The 21,925-nt window shown below is 39.3% G+C and overlaps 1 protein-coding gene across 2 annotated transcripts in view; it reads left to right on the top strand.

Moving 5' to 3' along the window:
- The window catches only part of UNC5C (unc-5 netrin receptor C), a 375,945-nt gene that overhangs the window by 287,731 nt on the left and 66,289 nt on the right, over positions 1–21,925 (top strand). For both annotated transcript variants that reach the window (XR_015552960.1, XM_004430980.3), the window contains exons 5-7: positions 15,307–15,487; positions 18,875–19,042; positions 21,613–21,777. Coding sequence is in view for 1 of the 2 variants with exons in the window: in XM_004430980.3 (XP_004431037.1) it covers positions 15,307–15,487; positions 18,875–19,042; positions 21,613–21,777 (514 nt within the window). In the remaining variant the exon portion in view is untranslated. The remainder of the gene's footprint in view (positions 1–15,306; positions 15,488–18,874; positions 19,043–21,612; positions 21,778–21,925) is intronic.

The raw sequence follows: 21,925 nt of genomic DNA, 5'->3' as shown, positions 1-21,925 counted from the left end.
AAAGGAAAAAACTTACAGCCAAGAATACTCTACCCAGCAAGGTTATCGTTCAAAATGGAAGGAGAGATCAAAATTTTCCCAGATAAGCAAAAATTAAAGGAGTTTGTCACCAACAAACCAGTGTTACAAGAAATGTTAAAGGGACTGATTTAAGGGGAAAAGAGAAGACCACAAATAGGAAAAATTATCTATTTCCACGATTAGAACGTAATGGGTACAAATGCACAAAAAAGAGGTTGGATATGATATCAAAAACATAAAAGGAGGGAGGAGGGTAGTTAAAGAGTACAGCTTTCAGACAGAGGTCAAACTAAAGTGACCATCAATTCTGTATAGAAGAAGTAAGGAATAGAGAAGGACTACTAAAACACTGAGGAAAAAAAAAAAGATAAAAAATGGCAGTAAGTACATACTTATCAATAGCTACTTTAAACGTCAATGGACTAAATGCTCCAATTAAAAGGCATAGGGTGGCTGACTGGATAAAAAAACAAGACCCATATATATGCTGCATACAAGAGACACACTTCAGACCTAAAGACACTCACAAACTGAAAGTGAAGGGATGGAAAAAGATACTCCACGCAAATGGCAATGAAAAGAAAGCTGGGGTAGCAGTACTCATATCAGACAAAATAGACTTTAAAACAAAAACTGTAAAACGAGACAAAGAAGGGCATTACATAATGATCAAGGGAACAATCCAACAAGAGGATATAACACTTGTAAATATCTACGCACCCAATGTAGGTGCACCTAAATATATAAAGCAATTATTAACAGACAGAAAGTGTCTTCTGAGGTGAAAACTGAAAATGAGTGGAATTCTGTCAGCAGAAAAGGAGGAGAAAGGCATTCTGGATAGAGTACACAGAAAATACAAAGATATGGGTGGCCATGTTAATGATGGTCATGTGCTGAGGAAGCTTCAGGAAGTTCATTATGCCTAGAAAATAGAATTAAGTTTTCCAGATGAGGAGTAATAATTGGGGACAGCTTGCAAAAGCTTTCATATGGAATGTTATGAAGTTTGGATTTTAACCTGGAGACAATGACACAGTGGGGAACTTTTTTTGTGATACTTTTTTTCTAAGATTTACTTTTTAGTGGGAATTGTCATAATTAAAATATTATCACAATATTTAAGAAGAGTGGGTCTGGAGAAGAGGGCCCAGGTTCCAGAAACATTTGAGGTAGAATCTATAACTTAATGGAATGATTTTGAAGAGAGGTCTGAGACTTACTATAAGCTTTGAGTTTAGAAATGAGAGGATAATGACTCCATTAATTAAGAGGAAGACCAGGAGCACCAGGTCTGTAGAGGACCGGTGTGAGGAGACACTGAGATCAGTTCAGCACCTGTTATGCTTTTCACATTTGTTGAGCATTCAGGTGGAATTATCTAGAAAGTAATTGGAAATATGAATGGAGCTTAACCAAAATTAGGACTGCAGTTAATGATTTTTGAGTTAATAGTCACGAGAGTGAATGAGATCACCCAGCCAATGTGTATAGGCTGGTTGTTCACAAACCTGCCTGCACATTAGCATCACCTGAGGGGCTTTAAAAACGCTGATGCGTGAGCCCTTTGTCAACCCAATTAACCCAATTAAATCAGAACCTCTGCATGTGGGGCCCAGGCATGAGCAGGTCTTAAAAGCTCCCCAGGTAATTCTGATGCACAAAGTTGAGAACCACTGCTATACAACTAGAAGGGGACAAAACGAAAGAGAGATCCCTGAGGAAGATGATGTGACAATGGTGGATGAAATAAAGGGACCAATGAAAGTGGGTTGAGAAAGAACAGATAATCAGGTGGCAAGAAACAGCAGAGGGAGAGAAAATGCCATAGTATTGGGCAATTAGGAGGCCGCTGGTCACCTCTGAAAGTGAAGTTCGGGTAGTGAGCATGAATCCTGACAGGAGTAAATTGAAGAGTGAACGTGCAGGTGAACAGAGGGAGACTGTGAATATTCTGCTCCCTCACGCAGGTCAGGCACTAGGGGAAGACATCTGTGGAAGCATAGCTGAGAAGGGGGAGCACGTCATAGGGTAACTTTGTTGTTGGTTTGTCGTTAGGACGGAGGAGACACTTGCATGTTTGTGGGTGACTTGACACTCAGAAAAAAAAAAAGCACTTTGAAAGGCGTTTATATCCTTTGGCCTATTTGGTCTGTTAAAAAAAAAATAGTATATCATCTGCTGAGACTAAAGAAAATCACAAGAATATTGAGTAATTTGTTGATGTCTAGAGTCTCAAAAAGCCTGAGAAGTGAAAGAAGTGACGAGTGGGTATAATTCCTGAGTACAGGATTCAACAAGGCAGAGTTGAGAATGGTCTTGAGAGTGGCTCATACCTTCAAGTTTGTGTCTTCTGGATAAACTTTCTCTTTTTCCTGTTTGCTAACATTTTTCAGCTAGAGTAGGATGACCTTATTTTTGTTTGTTTTTCCTTGATTGAATGTTGAACAAGGTCTCACAATGTGAAGATTGCTCTTTGCAGAACTATATCACGTTGCTCAGCATCCTTGTCACAAAGCGTGTTGCCTCAGAAAATAACAAAGCACAGTGTTCAGTTAGATTTAACAAGAGTGAATCATAGCATCTGGATAGGTGCAAATAGAAGGTGTCTTTAGGATGGAATTTGATAGAATGCTGCTGTGAAGTAAAAATATGTGCCCATTAAAAATATTTTTAAATGTCTTTCATTTTGCACTATTCTTTCCTGTTTATAAAACTTAAATATTTATAAAATTCATTTAAACTAGTAAAGACACTAACTTAAAGTCCTAGAATAAATTATTTACTCTGTGGAGGAATAATTATAATAAAACACCAGCTTAAAGTTGTATGATCAGTGATCAAAAGTGCTTTCATTTGTTTTTCATATCTCACTGGAACCTTATGAGGGAGTCAGAACAGATATTAGTATTCTTATTCTAGAGATAGAAAATTGTTTAAGGTAAGTGACTTGCCTAAAGTCAAAGAATTAGTGGATGGGGCAGCTGGGTCTTAACTCTAGGCCTTCGTATTTGCAACTCAAGTGTCTTTTGGGAAGATCTCATTGGCCTTATGTAAATATGAAGCAATAATCATAACTGCAGAAGCACCCAGGAGAAATAAGTGGAGTGTCCCATTCACTGGTCTCCAACTCCCACTCTTTTTATCCTGTTCTTTGGTCTTCCTACTTCTCAGCCTCTCTCATTCTCCTCTGGGTAGAATTCCCTTCTTGGTGATGGAATCACCATCCTCCCATGCCCTTATGCAGTGATCTCAAATTTTTGCTAGCATATCCCTAAAAGACTTAACTATGTATATAATAATAATATATATAATGTATAATATATATGTAATAAGGCTTAAATATATATATATATATATATCCTCTTGCACATTTTGAAGTGGGTATCTAAAATTTTCATCATAAAATTAAATAGTGGGAAAAGGCATTGTGTCTGGATATATTATAAATATTTGGCATCTTTAAATAAAACAGTTGGATGATCCAATAAAATACAAACACCATAATGATTTCTTACCCAACATCATCCATTGATAAAATATAACAATTTTTTCTTTAGTAGAAGGAACATTTACAGTGTTCCTTTTTCTATTATTTATTTATTTTTTTTTTGGTGAGGAAGATTTGCCCCGAGCTAACATCTATGCCAGTCTTCCTCCATTTTATATGTGGGTCACCGCCACAGCATGGCTGACGAGTGGTATAGGTCTGCGCCCAGGATCCGAACCTGCAAACTCCAGGCTGTCTAAGTGGAGTGTGCCAAGTTTAATCACTACACCATGGGGCCAGTCCCTCCTTTTTCTGTTTTAACTTGTATTTCTACACCACTTCCTACATAGATTTTTACCCTAATATAATACAGTTTATGCATGCAAGTTTTTATTGATCAGTCCATAATTCTCTGTGATAAAAATATGCATATAAATTTTATTTCTTATAACCATAGAGATCTAAGTGTTAAATTTCTTTTGCTTTAAGGTATCAGTACATTCATTATGATTAGTGTATGATTTGTCTAAAGAATCCAAATATACTGCAAATTTTGATAAATAATTATTTAGCATAAAGACTGAATTTTTATTGGAAATGTGTCTTTTTTTTTTTTTTTTGAGGAAGATTAGCCCTGAACTAACATCTGTGCCAATCTTCCTCCACTTTATATGTGGGTTGCCGCCACAGCATCGCTGAGCCATGGGATCTCATAGGTCTGAGCCTGGGATCTGAACCCGCAAACCTGGACCACCAAAGCACAACATGCTGAACTTAACCACTATGCCATGGGGCGAGCCCCTGGAAATGCGTCTTTGAATAGGAGAAATGGGGTTGTCATCCCCCACAATTAGTCATGTTTGAATATTACTTACTGCTGAAATAAGACAGGATAAAATCAATTTTATTTCTATGTATCATTTATAGTTGACTCAAATACTGAGGTTCTTCTCATCCATAAATAAGTAAATAGGAATACATGGAGTTATATTGTAACAATGTCCCTCAACTCTTGGCATATCTTCAGAATTATATGCCAAAAATCACATAGTGTTCTGTCATCAAATTTTATATTCAGTGACCCATCAGCTGGCATACTAGGCCCTCCTTCAAAGGACTGTAAACTACCTAATTTGCAAAAGGATTTGTTCTCCTGTCATTACAGTCCCTTACTCTCTCAACTACCATGCCAATATTCTCAATCATTTGCTCATTTGGCACCCTGAAGGTTTTTACACCCTCATGCAATGTACCCTGGTAAGATTGGGAGGCAAGAAATACCTTCATTTTACAAAGTAGAGGGCAAGTTCTCAGGGAATTAGTTTTAATATGAAGTGCATATGGAAGCTAAAGATACAAATACTGATTCCTTTAAATATATTTTTGCTTGTGTACCCTTTAGAAAATTTTGCATAGTGCTGGATACTTGAATCCTGGTTTGAAATCCTCATGCCTCCATAGTCCTCTTTGTCTAAACTGAAAATGGTTTCCCTTAGTCATTTATACGTCATGTTTTATAACACTTTACATGGTTTAGTTTAAGATGTTATTTCGCTAGGTTGTGTGCATGTGAAGAAAACCTTCTAATGGTGGAATTAAAATCTGGCCCCTCTTAAAGACATTTCAAGTCACTACCAAAAATTTGGGGAGCAATTTTGGAGAGCGAGGAGGCTTACCTGATGCCCCTGAAATCAAAGTGCACCCAAGTCCCAGTGTTAGCTCTGAAAGCAAGCCTGTGTTGATCTTGTAAGAGTGAGCAGGGTAGTGGTGACAACAGAGGGTGAGTCCCTGTCTCTTTCCTATGGATCACAGTGCTTCCCCGGAGAGCACCAGCCAGAGGCCAGCTCAAGCCCATGCCTGGAGTAACTAAGGTGTTTCTTGGTGTCCCAGCTTCTTCCAGCCACCATCACATGATCTGGAGCTCATCCTGCCAGTGCCCAAGTCTGTAGCACTGTAGTTGCCTCCTCCCTGTTCTTTGCTTAGACAAAGAGTCCAGAGCTCAGGCAGTCCTGAATTCAGAGCTACGCTCCTTCACAAGCTTTGTAAGCCTGTGCTAGTTCTTCTCTATGAGCATCATTCTTCTCATCTGAAAAATGGGTACATAAAGACCTCCCTCACAGAACTATTGTGAGGAACAGAGATTATGTACATGAAGTACCTAGCTAAGTACCTGAGATGCTCCATACAAGCTCCCTGTTTTCCTCATTTCTCACTCTTCTCCAACACACTCACCCTCTTCTCTGTCCTCTCAATTTCAGCGCAGGGAAAATGTTCTGCTTTTGAACTCTCTCTTAAACCACGTCATGACTCACATTAGGGACTATAAGGTAACCTCTCCCCCTCCAGGTCACATCCTCCACTTCCCTGCCCCAAAGGATGGTAATATTCCATAACCACAGGGTGTGCCCCATAATTCCTACCTCTTGCCCATTAGACCAGTTCATCTGCCCCAGTATCCTTCCAGTGGATTCAGTCAGTCAGAACACTCAGTCCTGAACTTGGGGTCGATGGGGAGAGCAGAGGTGACTAGAAGGCAATTCCATCTCTTGGGGACTTGGATAAAGGTGTTAAATCTGATGATGTGTGTGCCATTGTATGAGAGTGGGGGTGGCGTAGAGATAAATGTCATTAAAAAAACAAGTAATGCCCACCAGCTTGAAGTAGTAGGAGAAAAGAACTAGAAAACTCACAAAGGTAAAATAAAAACTATAAAAATATGGATGGTCTAGGTCTAGGTAAAAGTAACAGTGATATATAAATTGCCTATCATTTATGCCTTATTACCAAGTACAATAATGAATATTTCTCAAATTAATCTTGAAATTTCTTTTATTAAAAATCTATTCTACTTATATCTTTAAAAAATTAACGTAGTATGATGATTTGCTTATAACCTAAAAGAATTAGAAAATATTATTTATACAGACTGATTAAAATGTCATGTTGTAATATCTCTAAATTAAATGCATGCTAATGACAGCTCTAGAATTATGGATTCCTAGAGTTGAAGTGGAAATATGTATTGAGGTTTAGCATACAAACTAGATTGGTCAATTTAATACTTAATCATTTATATATTCCTAGTACAATCTTAAAGAGTTGTGATCTAATGGTGAGTTGACCTTGTCCCAATAGAAATGTCAGTAAAGGCTAAAGGAATTCAAACACTAAGATATGTTCCATTTTATTTTTAGATTAACACCATTCCCCTGTTATTTTTTAGAGTGGTTTGGGTTTTATCCCATCTCCTTTAGTATGTCTTTAATCATCTAATATTAATAATAATTTAAGAATATTTACTGTATGCCAGGCACTAAATAATTTGTGTATTAACTCATTTGATCCTTAAATCTTATGGAATTGGTTTGAGAATTATCCTCATTTTATAAGTGAGAACCTCGAGGCACATAGAAGATAAGAAACTTACCCCAAGAGAGGCACAGAAGTGGCAGAGTTTGGTTTTGAACCCAGACAGTCTGGCCTGAGAGCAGCCCTCTTAACTGGTTCTTTAGGAACTGCTTCTTAAAGAAAGATTCTCAGTTGCACACAATGGAATTAATCAACACCAGACGTAACAATGGAATTCAAAAATAGGACATCCTAACATTTCCTTGTAACTATTTTTATTACCTATTAATAAAATTCCATGTCTTTATAAACACTTGAGTCAATTACTTCAAATATGCCCCAAATTACTAAAAAGACTGCAGTTACTGAGTCACAAGGACAGAAACAGGACTTTGCCTCACTGCAGCCCTGACGACAAGTTATGGTTTATGGGCGAAGCCTTTTATTGTTTTCTGAACTTCAACCTATTTTTCTCTCTTCTTGAATGTTTTATACATAGCTAAAAATAACTTCTAACTCTGAGAGACTTCCCCAAGTGTATAAATCAGAGGGTTTGCCAAGGGGGAGGGGTGGGAGGAAGCTAAGTCTCAGGGTGAAATCAACGAGAAGAATTGAAATGGCCAAAATAGGAACAGAATTCAGAGGCCAGACCAGAGCACAGACCCCTGATTAACCAAGATTAGCTTACAAATAAACAGCATTGCAACAATATAATTAATTACTTAACTATTCAATACAATAAAATTCTAGCACAACAAAAGATACTGTATTGTTTTTTGGGATTTTACATAGTTTATATAGGGAGACTCGCTGTGAAATTCCTTCAAGTGGAAGAGTGTCTCTTTATCTGGTGGTGTTGGGTTCTGTAGACAATGAATGAAAAGAATATATTTTTTAAATAAAAGGATGTATTTATAAGGCTCTTACATGGATTTCTCTTGCTGATTCAGACAACTCCTTACATGATAAACAGAATTATTCTCACACATTTTCTCTTCCATATATCCTCACCTAAGTTTTCGATTAACATTTTATCATTTTTGTGTAAGCCAAAATGGGAATAAATGTTGTTTTAGCCTTTTTATCAATATCCGTGTTCAGTTCCTAGTGCTAAGATAGAGCCGATCTAAGAGAAGCAGAAGTCATCAGAGTGTCATTGTTGTAATATTTCAGAACTTTAAGGGCCGGCCCCATGGCTTAGCGGTTGAGTGCGCGTGCTCCGCTGCTGGCGGCCCGGGTTCAGATCCTGGCGCGCACCAATGCACCGCGTCTCCGGCCATGCTGAGGCCGCGTCCCGCATACAGCAACTAGAAGGATGTGCAGCTATGACATACAACTATCTACTGGGGCTTTGGGGGAAAAAATAAATAAATAAATAAAATTAAAAAACAAAAAAAACTTTAAGAGAAAAAAATCACTCTGTTCATGGAAATAATAGGAATATTGAGCAGTCTGTTATTGAAATCATGTTGTGCTACCTGGATTCCTTGTCAGATCAGTGAAATCTGAACTCAGCATTATCCTTTCAGCCCTCAAATCTTTTCTGCCTCCTTTATCCCTGATCCACACGCAGGTCCCCAACCTGGAAGCTGGAGAAGGTCCTTCTTGCACCCTCCTGTCCACATGCAATCAGCTCTTCTGCCCTGTCCCTCATCCCTTCACGTTACTTTCTGAATCTGTTCTTTTCTCTCCAGCCCTCTTGCTGCTTCCTTAGTTCTCTCTTCATGGTCTCTCACCAGGACTATGGCAATAGCCTTCTGACTGGTCTCCAGCTTCCCCTGTGCCTCCCTTCTAATCCACACTGCCCCCTAAAACCATCACTCTTAAAGCGAAGTGTCATTATGCCTCTTCACTTTAAACCCTTCTCTGGATTGCAGCAACTGCAGGTAAAGGCCAGCTGTCTTAGCACAGCCTTGGAGTCCCTGGGTGATTTCCGGAAAGCAACTTTCCATCCTTGCTCCACGACCCCTGACTGCCCAGTTAGTACCTCTGTCCAGAGCTCAGATTCCCAAGAGGCTTCAAGCCCGTGCCCGAGCACCTGTTGCTTCCTCTTCCTCAAATCTTCTCCTCATCCTCCACTTCCCTTCTTTGCCTTCTCAACAAGATTGATTCCACCCTTCAGAAACTAGTTCAGACATTTCTTCCTCAAATGTCCTCTCCCTACACAATGTGAACCTCAATTTACCTCCGTCCTTGCACATATGTCTATTGTTTCTCTATCACACTGTGATTATTTGTTTATAGGTTTGTCTTCTTATCCAGAGAGCTCTGCAGGCAAGCACTTATCTGGTTTGTCCCTTTATCCCCTAGCACTTGACACAAGACCTGGCACATAGTAGGTACTCAGTGTTTATGGGATGGAATTGAAATCACAAGATGCCTAACTCTCTTGTTTATGAAAATTAAAGTTCTTGGGATGCTGTATTGTAGGCTCAAGTGTACTATGATTACCTAGACTCTGTGTAACTGGATGAAAGCCTGTAATAATTACTCAGACACCTTTTTTCAATTCTCCAGCAGAGATAGCTATAATGTGGGGTAGGAGGGTGTGCCACTTTCACAGATGCCTCAGCTAAAACACACTGGCCACAGCACCCTTTAGACTCATGTTATAAATGGAGTGAGATATTGGGGGTCTCCCAGCATAGTTCTAGAGGCCCTCTTCTATCTCATGATTTCTCCAATGAGTCCACTTGGAGGCCAGGCCAGCTCTTAGGATTTCACCTTAGGCAGTGAAGAATTTTGTTCTTAATCTCCAACAGAACTTAGAAGGGATCTTTAAAATGGCCCTCACTAAATATATTTAATAGTAATTTTGACAGTTAAAGCACCAACTTATAGAAATCTAAAAATGTGTGTGCATAACAGACCTGATCCCACTGCATGTCTTGTTGTTGTTCATACATTCAGAAAATACTAATTAAGCACCTACTGTATGCCAGTTCCAGGCTACAGGAGTATAGCAATGATCAAAAAAAAGACCAAAATCCGTGGAGCTTACATTCTGATGGAGGAGACAATTAATAACTAAAAACATAATATGTATAATAGAGACTATATGAGATGGTGAGAAGTGCTATGGAGAAAAAAAAAGGAAAAGAGGGTGAGAGATTGGGGACACAGGCAGAGGGAGATGGTGCAGTTTTAGAGGTTGATCAGGAAATGACCCACTGAGAAGGCAACATCTGAGTAAGGACCTGAAGGAGGGAAAGGAGCAAACCACGCAGATACCTGGGGAAAGATTATTCCAGGCAGGTGCACCAGCAGATTCAAAATCCCCAAGGCAGGAGCAGCCCTGATGTGCATAAGGACCAGCAAAAGAGACGAGAGGAAGGGAGAGAGTAAAAGAGGTGATCTCAGAGGGTCCTGGTGATGCAGTGCCTTGTGGGAACTCATAAGGACTTTGGCTTTGACACTGAGCCAGATAGGGAGCCGTTGGAGGGTTGGAGATGAGTGTAGCATGATCTGACTCAGGGTTCAAGGATCACTCCAACTACTGTGTTGAGAATAGACTGTTGAGGGCCAAGGGGAAAAGCAGACGATAAGACAGGAAGTTGTTGCAATAATCCAGGAGAGAAATGATGGTGACTTGAACCGGGAAGGGAGTAGTAGTGAGGGGATGAGAAGTGGTCAGATTCCAATATGCTGCTCTGACACTGAATGGGCAAAGGGAGAGAAAGAGGAGTCAAGGCCAAGTCTGAGGGTTTTGAAGGATGGAGTTGGCACTAACTGAGATTGGTAAGGCTGTGTGAGGAGCTGGCTTGGAAGGACAGTTCAGCAGGTCATGATTAGACAAGTGAGTGGACCTGCAAGAAGGCAGTTGGATATATGAGTCTGGAGTTCGGGGGTAGGGTTTGGACTGGAGATAAATTTGAGAGTCATCTGCATGAGACTGGATGAGCTCACCAAGGAAGTGAATATGGATAGAAAATAGAAAAAAGAAGAGGTCCAAGGAGAGAGCCAGGACGGGGAGAACAGACCTTAGCCCAAGGAAGCTGTAGGGGGTGGTGTGAGGTAGCACACGAAGCAGGAAAGTGCCATCTCCAGAGAAAGCAAGTGAGGACGAGGCGGGGGGACCAACTGGGTCAGGCTCTGCTGCTGAGTCAAGTAAGGAGAGCCCCAAAACCTCACCAGGACATCCCACGAAATGAGGGGTAATTGGGGACTTTGAAAAGAGCAGTTCTGGTGAAGTGGTGGAGGTGACTGCTGATTAGAATAGACTCAGTAGAGATGAGAAGGACAGGAATTGGAGAGAGTGAACATAAACAACTATTGGAAGGGGATTTGTAAGATGAGCGGAGAAATGCGGAGGTGACTAGAGACAGAAATAAGGGGGGAGGGATTTTGTTTTAAGTTGTGAAAAACAACGGCACGTCTGCATGCTGATGGAAACGATTCAGTGTCGAGGGAAAATTAATGACTTGAGAGAGAGAGGAGAGTTTCTGGGGCTTGCCCTTGAATAAGAGAGAGAGAGTGGGATGCAGAGTACACGTGAGAGGTGACAGAGCACAGAGAGCTGACCCAGGAGCTAGAGAGATAAGGTGCAGAATTGGGGTGCGTAGGCTGACTGGGAGCTTTGGAAGATGTCTCGTGATTGTCAGTTTTCTCAGTGATGTAGACATCTCAGTCATCAGCTGAAAGTGAGGAGAGAGAGGGATGGGGTGTTTAAGGAGAGAGGAGAAAGTGTGAAATAGCTGTCTAGGATGTGGGACAGTGAACAGAAGATGAAAATATGATATGATATTTTGACAGGTAAAGTTGGTAAGTTCAATAGATTGTAGGTCCTGGTGAAGGTTTGCTGGAATAGGGGTCCTAGAGAGAGTGAGCTGGAAAGATAGAAAATGGTGAAGAGAGAGGCTGATTGAAAGTGAGGTTATGGAGGCGTTGTAATTTTGGTAAAGACCAGAGCTAGATCAGTGCTTCTCAAACTAGAACGTTTATGTAACTGCCTTGAAGTTCTGGTCGTGATACGCATTTTGAGTCAGTAAGACTAGGTGGGCAGAGCCTGAGATTCTGCATCCTATCAAGCTCCCAGGTGACATAGACACTGTTGGTCCAGAGATCTCATTGGAAAGGCAGGGGTCTAGAGTGGTATTTCTCAACCCTAGCAGTAAATCACAGCCCCTTGGGGAGTTTAAAAAATACCAATGCTAGAGCAGTCTTGACTAGTGAATCAGAGTTTTTCTGGGTTGGATTTAGAACTGATATATTATAATTGTTCTCCAAGTTATTCTACAGTGAAGCCGGGATTGAAAACCTCTGGCCTAGAATGTGTGACTATGAGTGTGCGTGACTTAGAGGCCGAGATCATTGCAGGAGGGACGGTCATGGAACTGAAGGGCCAAGATATTGAGAGTGTCATCTTTTGGTTATCAAAATCATCAGAAATTATGACAGAACATGTGCTGGATAAAATGACTGTGAGTCCAGAGGACTGTCAATGACTAAAACATATATAGGAATTGGGTGACATAATCAGATGGCATGAGATTTAAAGCAAAGGTGTTTGGAGAGGAGGCTCTGGAATAGACAATGCAGTACAAGGAGGACACTGCCCGGACCCCTAGGCCCGGTGACATGTTGGGTTTGAGAAATCAAACATCCCCAACTTGAGAGAACTCCAGAAGAAACAGCAGCAGCATGAAGAGCTAGGTTTTAGTTAAAGAAATCTTAGTTAAAAAACAATCTAAAAAGAGATTGAAATTTTCGAGGATTTTGCTGCTGTATTCCAAGGCAGCATGGCAGGGTTTCCAAACTTTTGGAGGGTGGGAGATGGGGATGTGCAGAGCAGGATGAGGATTCTTGTGTAGGAGGTGAGCGATGACCTTCGGGCTGGACATGAGCCCCTCGTGGAGATGAGGTCTCAAGGTGGAGTATTGTGGCACAGCTGGGAGTACCAGGGCTTAGGGAACTGGGGGATCTTGCCAGAAGCCAGACTCCTTGGCTCCCCCCTTCATTCCTACAGCTGTTCTCTAGCAGGAGAACCCTTTGCTTCTTCAAACAAAGCAGATAGGCAAGCCCAGTGTGGAAAACAGATCAAAGCAGAGCTTCCCTGGGTAAAGCCAGAGTTAGGGAAGGAGGACAGGGGTGCTACTCCAGCACTTCTGGGGCTCCTCAGGGGTCCTCGAAGATCAGGTCATAATTACTGCTCCAGTGTTGGCGAGAGACACCCAAGGAAAATGAGGAATCACGTATAAGAAAGTAAAGACCATATATCCAATAATCATGTAAGTCTTTTGAAATCCTTTGTCAATGAGGCAGATTGCTCTCTTTCTTCTGTGTAATAAACTCTTCAAATAAGCAAGTGGTTTGCAATATCCCTTGGGATCTCTTTATTCATTTACGATCAGGATAACATCACTGTTGTTAACTGATATTACGTACATAGAAGAAACCGTAGTTTTGAACAGTCATGACTTAGGTCGGGTTCTCTGGAAGCAAACCATGAAGCAAAGGTGTGAACGCAAGTGGATTTTGTGGTCGCGCTCCCAGGAGAGCCCCTTAAGTGGGTGAAACAAGCGGGAGAAAAAAGGAGAAGCCCAGAAAGAGTGTAAATTCAGGCAACGTCTCAATGGGGGATCTTCAGCCTGATCCCTGCAGGGGAACTCTGGAGAGTGACAACTCAGATTCAAACCCAATCAGACCCAAGGCTTCGGCACCTGTGAGCAATGGCGAAGGAGGAAGTTGGGGGGAGCTGTGAACTTCCAGGCATGAAATCCAGGATCCTGAGGGCCATCCTTCAAAGAGTAGTAGCAAGTGTGGGTCCTTGAAAGTAGTGCAAGCTAAGCGCGCACGCACGCGCGCACACACACAAGTACAAGGGATCCAAGACCAACCCCAGGGGAGCAAGTGGAAGGCTTCCTTTAGAATGGCAAAGCTAACCTAGGTAAAGATTAGATTAAAAAATGTTAATATCGGTGTGCAATTATCATCAAGTAGATTTCTAACAGTATGAATTTTGCTACCTTCTCCCTTGAACTTCTAGCAAGATCATATTACCACACACATAGGGCCAAATTTTGAGAAAATCGAGGTCAAGTGAGTATGATTGTCTGATCAATTTATCCAAGCATGGCCCTGACTGAATGTGCTGTCTTTATTTGAAAACAAAATGCTTATTTTAAAACTCCACTATTTTACATGGGTTCCATTCTCTTTCTCACTTCCATTAGTGTAAATACCAAGAATGTTTAGCTATTTCAAAATTTACATCATTACAAATAGTTGCTCTTATCTACATCCTTGTATGTTTATTTCGAGATGGTTGTTGCTTTTTGTTATTCCTTTTAAGTTGTGGCCTCTCTTCTAAGGATTAGAGGAGCATTATTTTAGAGTCCTTGCCTTAGATATAATTTACAGCTGTGCAAGATCCAGCCCACTGACAGATTTAGAGATTAATTTCCAGACCTCTTGTGGTGCTGGAGAAGCTCCTTAAGATTTGGAAAATGGCAACACTATTGACTCCCTACCACTAAAGGTTACTTGCATCCATATCCACACTAATGCGAAAGGAAAGTTTTAGTGTGGTAAATATCAGTGTTGTTTTGCTTTATGGAAAAATCTGTGCATAGAAGGAAAAAAAGAAGCAATTTACAGACAAGAAATAGTTTGTCTTCCATAAGGACAGCATATATAGATATATCTCCTTCCTTTCATTCTGTAACAATAACATTGCTGTTGCTAAATTGATATTATTTGTGTAGGAAAAAAAGTTCAATAATTTTGAACAGTCACGTCTGAAGTCAAGTTCCCCAGAAGTAAATCATGAGCCAAAAATTTGATGTTAGTGACATACAAAAGGAGAGGTTTAAGTATGATTTATATGCTGTTTGGATTATATTGAGAGTTGGTAGAAAACTTTTTTCCCCCCAAGTATTTTGGCTTAGATGCGTCTCCAAATATGTGTTTGCTACATTTTAAAGTAAGTGCATTTTCAGGGAAATTTAATCCATATGTTTCAGCAGAGCTACACGTAAATCATCCAAATGTTGTTTTATTAGAGCTACATGATGTCTAAGATGCCTTTTGAGCTTTTTTAATTGTACTTACGTTCTTTTCTGAAAAGCAGCAGGTAAGTTGCCAAGAGTAAACAAATCAAATAGCAAAAGGTTTGCGTTCAGTTTGAAATGCTTAGCCTATTATTTTTGATTGGGTTCTGAACTTGGCAGTGCACATTCCCTGTGCCTGCCTGCGGGGCAAAGTGAAAACAATTTGAACACTGTATTTCCCAATTGGTTCATTGACATTTGAGAATAATGTAGTACAGACAGAATCAGCATGTTTGGCAGGTGAGTGATATTAACATGACCTCAGAAAGTTACTTCCTCCCAGTTTGCAGAAGTTTGCAACATAAGCAATGTTATACATGTTGCAAAACATGAGTTAGGACAGGCAGCCATCAAGAGATCCATACCTGGGATTTATCTATTTCTCTGGTGCATCTTTAGGTGGAATGGTTGAAAAATGAAGACATAATTGATCCTGTTGAAGATCGGAATTTTTATATTACTATCGATCACAACCTTATCATCAAGCAGGCGCGCCTTTCAGATACCGCAAACTACACTTGTGTCGCCAAAAACATTGTTGCCAAGAGGAAAAGCACCACTGCAACTGTCATCGTCTATGGTGAGTGAGCTTTTGGGTCTCAATCTAGTTCATGTCACGCTGGGTTTCTCATTTTAATTGTAAAATATCAAGAGAGAGGCCCCCTCAATCCCCATTGCTGCTCTCTTCAGCTTCTCACGTGGACAGTGAGGTGTAAATGCCTCCCTGACACTTACAGAGAGACTAGACTTGGAAATTCCTAGCCCTTTGTCAGTCAGTTTATAGGAAAGTGAAGGAAATCTGTAAGTGCCAGCAGACATTCCTGCTTCCCTAAGCCCTCCTCTCCCCAGACCTTGGACCACTAAGTGACAGGGTGAGTTCAGAGATGAAGATGCTTAAAGCCGCCCGCCGCTCTTTCTGGGGGCCATGGCTCAGCCTGGTGGTTGCACAGCCCCAGGTGAACTGGAGCTGACATGTGCCCCAACACGTCAGGGCAACTTTACCTTCCTAGAGCTCACTTTACACGCTCCACCAGGGGCATTCAGAGGGAAGACAAGTGCTGCGATCACCTGGTGGCCCTAATCCTAACCAGTGTGACAAGATTCAACATAATGACTTCTTCAGGAAGTTTCCCTCCCGTTCTCTGGCACTTTCTCATCCCTCTCATCTCTAAGCCTATCATTTCTTCAGAAATACTAAACAATTTCACACCCAGTTTTACTGCGGCAGGTGATGCTTTTATCTCCCCGCACTGTTTAGCACTCAGTGGTTTTCCAATCATTTCACAGGTAGTTACATCTCCCCAGCTAAGCTTTAAGCTCCTTTGTAGACTAAGAGACAGCTCTGTGTATTTATGTCTTTCTCACAGTGTTAGACACATAGTAGGTCTTCATTTCTTGATGGGTTATTGTCTCAGAGGAAACTGAACAACGCTGGGTAGTATTTTGAGGTTGTGCCACCTCCTGAATGATATGGCTACCACTTAGACTGTAAGGAAGCTTTTCATGGCTGCTTCAGTGTTAAACAACTCTCCAGGGGCCTTAGTGTCTGGATGACTGTGAAGGAGGGACAGCCACTGGCAAGGATCTGGCTCGTGGTGCTTACTTACTGCAGATAGTATCATCCGGATAGATGTGTCCTCACGCTGTAGCGAGTGATGAGAACAGAAACTACTGTCATGTTCCAAAGACTGAATGTAGTGAGGCTTTAAAATTGTCATTTTCATTGCAAGACAGATGCTTACTATTTTTTTTTAATCCTCTGAATACTCTGAGGTTTAATTTCCTAGTCAAGATAATGGCTATGTTGAATTGTAAGCAATTGCCTTTCTTAAGTCACAATGAAATGTTTCCTACTTTTTGTCTTTTTCTAAACTGTCTGAATGACTTAACAGCATTGGAAATGCAAAAGAGAAATGAGGACATTACAGCACATGCAATAATAAATAACTAATGAAGGCAGAGTCTATATAGATGTATTATATAGATGTTTAATATACATGCAAATCTCTTTTCCTAAGTATGTTTCAATTTCCATAAATACAAGCCAAACATTGTCTTTAGGATGGATCAAACACAAATAACTTCAGCATTTTCAGTTCAGAAATTAGCATTGGACTAGGGGTCAGGAGTCTGGTGTTCTAGGACCAGTTCTACTACTAACTGACCTTCAGTTGGTCACTTAACCAGCGTACTCGGAACCCTTGTCTCCTTCTCTGCAAAATGAGGGAATAAGCCTAGGGTCTTCAAAGACCTTTCTTTCTCTAAAAGTTTATGATTATTCATTTCTCATTAAAATCTTAGCAGATCAGTTCAGGTATACTATCACCCCCAAATGTCAGCTCACCAGGATGCTAGGAAGCAATTTATACTGACAATTCCCTGACATTTGGAGTTTTGTCAAGTTGAGCAGGTTAAGTTGCTTTTTGGAACACTAACTGAAATTCTACCCATCAACCATCTGCTTGTCCTTTTCATGGCCCCATAAAATAAGTTGTCCAAGGCTCATAGTTTGGACTCACCAGAAGTCCACAGAAAAACATGTACATATAACCAATATTTCATTGTTGAGTCTGTTGTATATATTTATTTTTGTTAGTATCATTTTTAGATTGCAAATATATATCTATTATAGAAAATTTGGGAAACACAGAGAAGGTCAAAGAAGAAAATACCTATAATGCTGTCATCTTGTCATCTAGAGGCAGCTTTAAAAAAGATTGATATGTATACTCCTGGTATTTTCTATGCATAAATAGGATTTTAAAATAAGGACTATAGATACATATTTTCATTTAAAACATAATGTTGAAATATTCACATATTATTACATAGACCTCCACAGCATCATTTTTAATGGCCGCCTAGGAGTCAATCACATGAACATACATGGTTTACTTTACCATTTTCCTATTGTTGAACATTACAGTTGTTTTCAATTTATCTTTCTATAAAAAATAACTCTGCTGTGAAAAATATTCTTGTCTGTGTCTGTATAACACATTCATGATTATTCCCTATTGCCTAGGTTTCTGGAAAAGGAGATGTTGGGCATATGATGTGCACATACAAGATTTGTGTTATCTGAATGGCTAACACTCTTCTTTACTCTCAGGAGGCAGATGCACATACTAGTTATGTCACGTTTTAATTACCAGCAAATAATTTTTGTTAGAAATTGCTAAATTACAATAATTTCATAGACTCACATTATTGAAGTATTAAAATATATCAGAGTATTTTCTAGAGCAAGATCTCCAGAGATGAATAGTGAACATTGCATTAAAGTGTAGGTTTTATAATCACACCTACACTAACAGCTCCTTCAGACACCATAATTAGCCTCTATACACAAAATAGAAGTCCATGTCAATTACATCAACTCATCACCGATTTGATTAAATAGCTGCTCAATTAGTTAAAAATCCAGCAATATAGCACTTTATTTTTTAACCAGGTTCACTGGTTAGTTAATGAAACTGACTAAAAATCTTTAAAAGGTTGTAAAGTTTACATATGCTAAAGAAAAATAATCAATCATCTGTTATTAAGAAAAGGCTAAATGATTTTATCCATTTCCCATGCTTCAGATCCACTTGCAGCCTTGGTATAGAATGTAAACATTTATTATTTGAGATAAGCTGTCCAAAGTAATTTTTGGAGCTTGACTAGGTAGGGGGATGTATTTTTTTTAAAAGAACACTGGCCAAGGAAAAGGCAACAGTCTTATTTACTTTGCTGAGTAGGTGAGTCAATATTGGTAATTCATTTTATTTGTCTCTGTGTTTAGATTCTTCAGCTCTGCAATAAAGCTTTGAATGAAATGATGTCCAAGGTCTTTTCTAGCTTTGAAATTTTAGATTTTTTTATGGTCACTTGGGAGATGACTTCTTGTTTACGTGTTGTGTGTGGTTTGTGTGTCTGTGTGCACATATGTTTAATCCACATTTTATTATTTACCTCCTTCCAGTAAACGGTGGCTGGTCCACCTGGACAGAGTGGTCTGTGTGTAATAGCCGCTGTGGACGAGGGTATCAGAAACGCACGAGGACCTGCACCAACCCAGCACCACTCAATGGGGGTGCCTTCTGTGAAGGGCAGAGTGTGCAGAAAATAGCCTGTACCACGTTGTGCCCAGGTAAATAAGCCAGTGCTCTCCTTCCAGATGTCTCCACCCATTCTAGAAATATGCTTTAGGGGATATATACAAAGCCTTATTCTTGATCCAAATGTGTGATAAACATTATTTAAATCCATCATACCATTCAATGCTTACATTGCTGGGAAATCAAGTGTTTTCCTCCCGAAGAGTACTTAACTTTATTATCCAAACATGCAGAATAGAATAAAACAGGAGATTAAGCACTTATGAATATAATCCCTCTCTATTACTCAACGAAACTGCTAGAGCCAAGATTGCATATTCTATAATTCAAGAGATTTGAGCAGCATTGAAAGCCACACATTTTAGGAATAACAACCCTTGATCTTCAGAAAGCTGTGGAAATTAATTGGAGCTGAAATTTAGAAAATGTTTTAGACTGAAATATTTAATATTTAGTGTCAGTTTCTGGGCAAGGGCAAATAAAACATTTGGAATGAATTAAAAGGATGTCTAAGCTTTGTGACACATGAGCTAATGGATTTTGAAAATACAATGCAGTCAGCTCTTTATTATCTCTACATGTTGGTCACCTATTTTGTGAGTTATTTGCAGTGGTACCTACAGCAAGATTGCATCCCTCTGCCTCTGAGCATCTTTCTGTGCTGTTGTCACCAGCTCTTATCCCTAGGTAAACTGAGGTTAGCATTTGCCAAAACCAAAACTAAAACACATAATTATATAATATACTGAAAAGTTAAGCTAAAATTATTTTGAAATAATACGTGAATTTAGTGCACTCCACTGGAGTAGCTATTATATCGTCACGTTCATTATTTAGATATACGGTCTTCTTACTTCCCTCTATTTTGCCTAACTTTTGTCCAGTTCATCATTTAATAGAACCTTTCTCAGAGATAGGTTGCAGAAATGAACTAGAGAGAAAGATATAATCTGTATTTTATATTCCTGTGTTGATTTCCAAATATCAAAACAGTCTCCCACACTGAACCCTTTGAGAGCTTTTATTTATGGAATAAATTTTGACTAGGCTTAGAATTTCAGTATTTTGTCTCATACTCTCCTATATTTTATCTAGATGTTGACTCCCATAATTAAAAATGCACTGAACATTTTGAGTTGAGTGTGTGTATGTGTATGTACTTTGGGATGGTCTAGGTCAAAGCAAATGTCTTTCCTCCAAATAGCTGGGAGTTGCCTATATAGCCAACTCTGTATGATTGAAATATTAATGCTTTCACCTTTTTTTCATGTGGGCATGTTTATATCTCTATACATATTATGCATAATATATTTACACAATAATTTGAATATGAAATCATATAGATTTTCCAAACTATGTAGACTATTAAAACTGATATAATTTCTATCGATATGCAGATATAAGATTTTATGTATATTAGATGTTCAATACATGATGTTTGACATTGTTTTACATTGAATTCTAGATAACCATATTTATTTACATATTTCAGGGAGAATTTTTAAAAATTTAACTCTTATTTCAATATTTTTATCCTATTTATGTAAGAACCTTTAAAGAATGCATTTTAAAGTATGACCTTAGTGAAATTTGATACATATTTTTTTCAACTTAGGATTTAAGTTGTGTGTTTTTAAAATAAGATATCTCAGCTCATTATCATTGAAATCACTGACAAGCCAGCCACCAAAATTAGGAAGAAAATGAGTCAATTCTAAATGACTCAATCACAGCAAAAAATTAGAAATGTGCCTAAATATTATTTTTAAAATAAAAATAGCAATGTATACATCATCAAATAATGGAATGGAATCATCAAATAATAAAAATAATATAGTAAAATATAATATATATTATAAAGTATATAATTTCTAATATAAAAAATAATAGAATATTATTTAGTATATAATAGTATATATAATATAATATATATACTAAAATATATAATTTCTATTATAAAAATAATAATAGAAAATAATATAGTCTTTTCAAGAAGGCATTGCAGGTCTTAGAAGAATCAAGCAGCCTGGATGAAAAAATAAAATAAAAAGAATATATAGGACATATATGGATGATAGATAGATAGATAAATGGATGGATGGATGAATGCATGGATGGGTGGGTGAGTGATTGCATAGACAGATTACTTCCTCACTCTACCAAGCTCTGCTCCTTACCTCGACACAGGTTTACTTGCACTGCCCATATGACACTATGCATGAAGGAATCTTGGATCCAAAATTAGGCACCTTAATTTTCAATACAAAATCCAGAAGTTTCCCCGTTAGTAGGAAAAGGGGCACCGTCATGATTTACTTTTATGTAGCTCCTCGTGACAACTTTGGTTTCTGTGTGTCTCATTAAGCTTCCTTTGCTTGGTCAGTGAGGAAACAGGTACACACCTCCTGAGGAAAGTTCACAGATCCCAGACAATGTATGCAGAGCATGCTCTAGTTCCAGCAGTTGAAATGAATGGAGTATTCCTCAGTGGGGTGTTTTCTTCAGTTTTTTGTTTTGTTTTATATGTACTTGAGCTCTGCTCCCCTCTGCCCTCAAGAAGCTCCTTCTCCCTTTGACAGGATGCTGGTTTTTTTTGTGGCAGTGGATGGCAGGTGGACCTCATGGAGCAAGTGGTCTACTTGTGGGACCGAGTGCACACACTGGCGCAGGAGGGAGTGCACAGCGCCCGCCCCCAAGAACGGAGGCAAGGACTGCGACGGCCTTGTCTTGCAATCCAAGAACTGCACGGATGGGCTTTGCATGCAGAGTAAGTCTATTTGAGCAAATGACAGACACTGGGCGGCCTGAGATTTAACCGCTTGGATTTCTTTGAAGGAAATATTAGAAATTAAAAATTCTTTGAACAACAAAAAAATGCAATAATATACCAATATCCTAGCTCTCTCTCAAAATTG

The sequence above is a fragment of the Ceratotherium simum genome, chromosome 8, assembly GCF_057802395.1.
Source record: "Ceratotherium simum simum isolate JZ-2026a chromosome 8, ASM5780239v1, whole genome shotgun sequence".
NCBI lineage: Eukaryota > Metazoa > Chordata > Mammalia > Perissodactyla > Rhinocerotidae > Ceratotherium > Ceratotherium simum.
The sequence above is the reverse complement of the archived record's forward strand: the minus strand, read 5'-3'. Positions and strand labels throughout refer to the sequence as shown.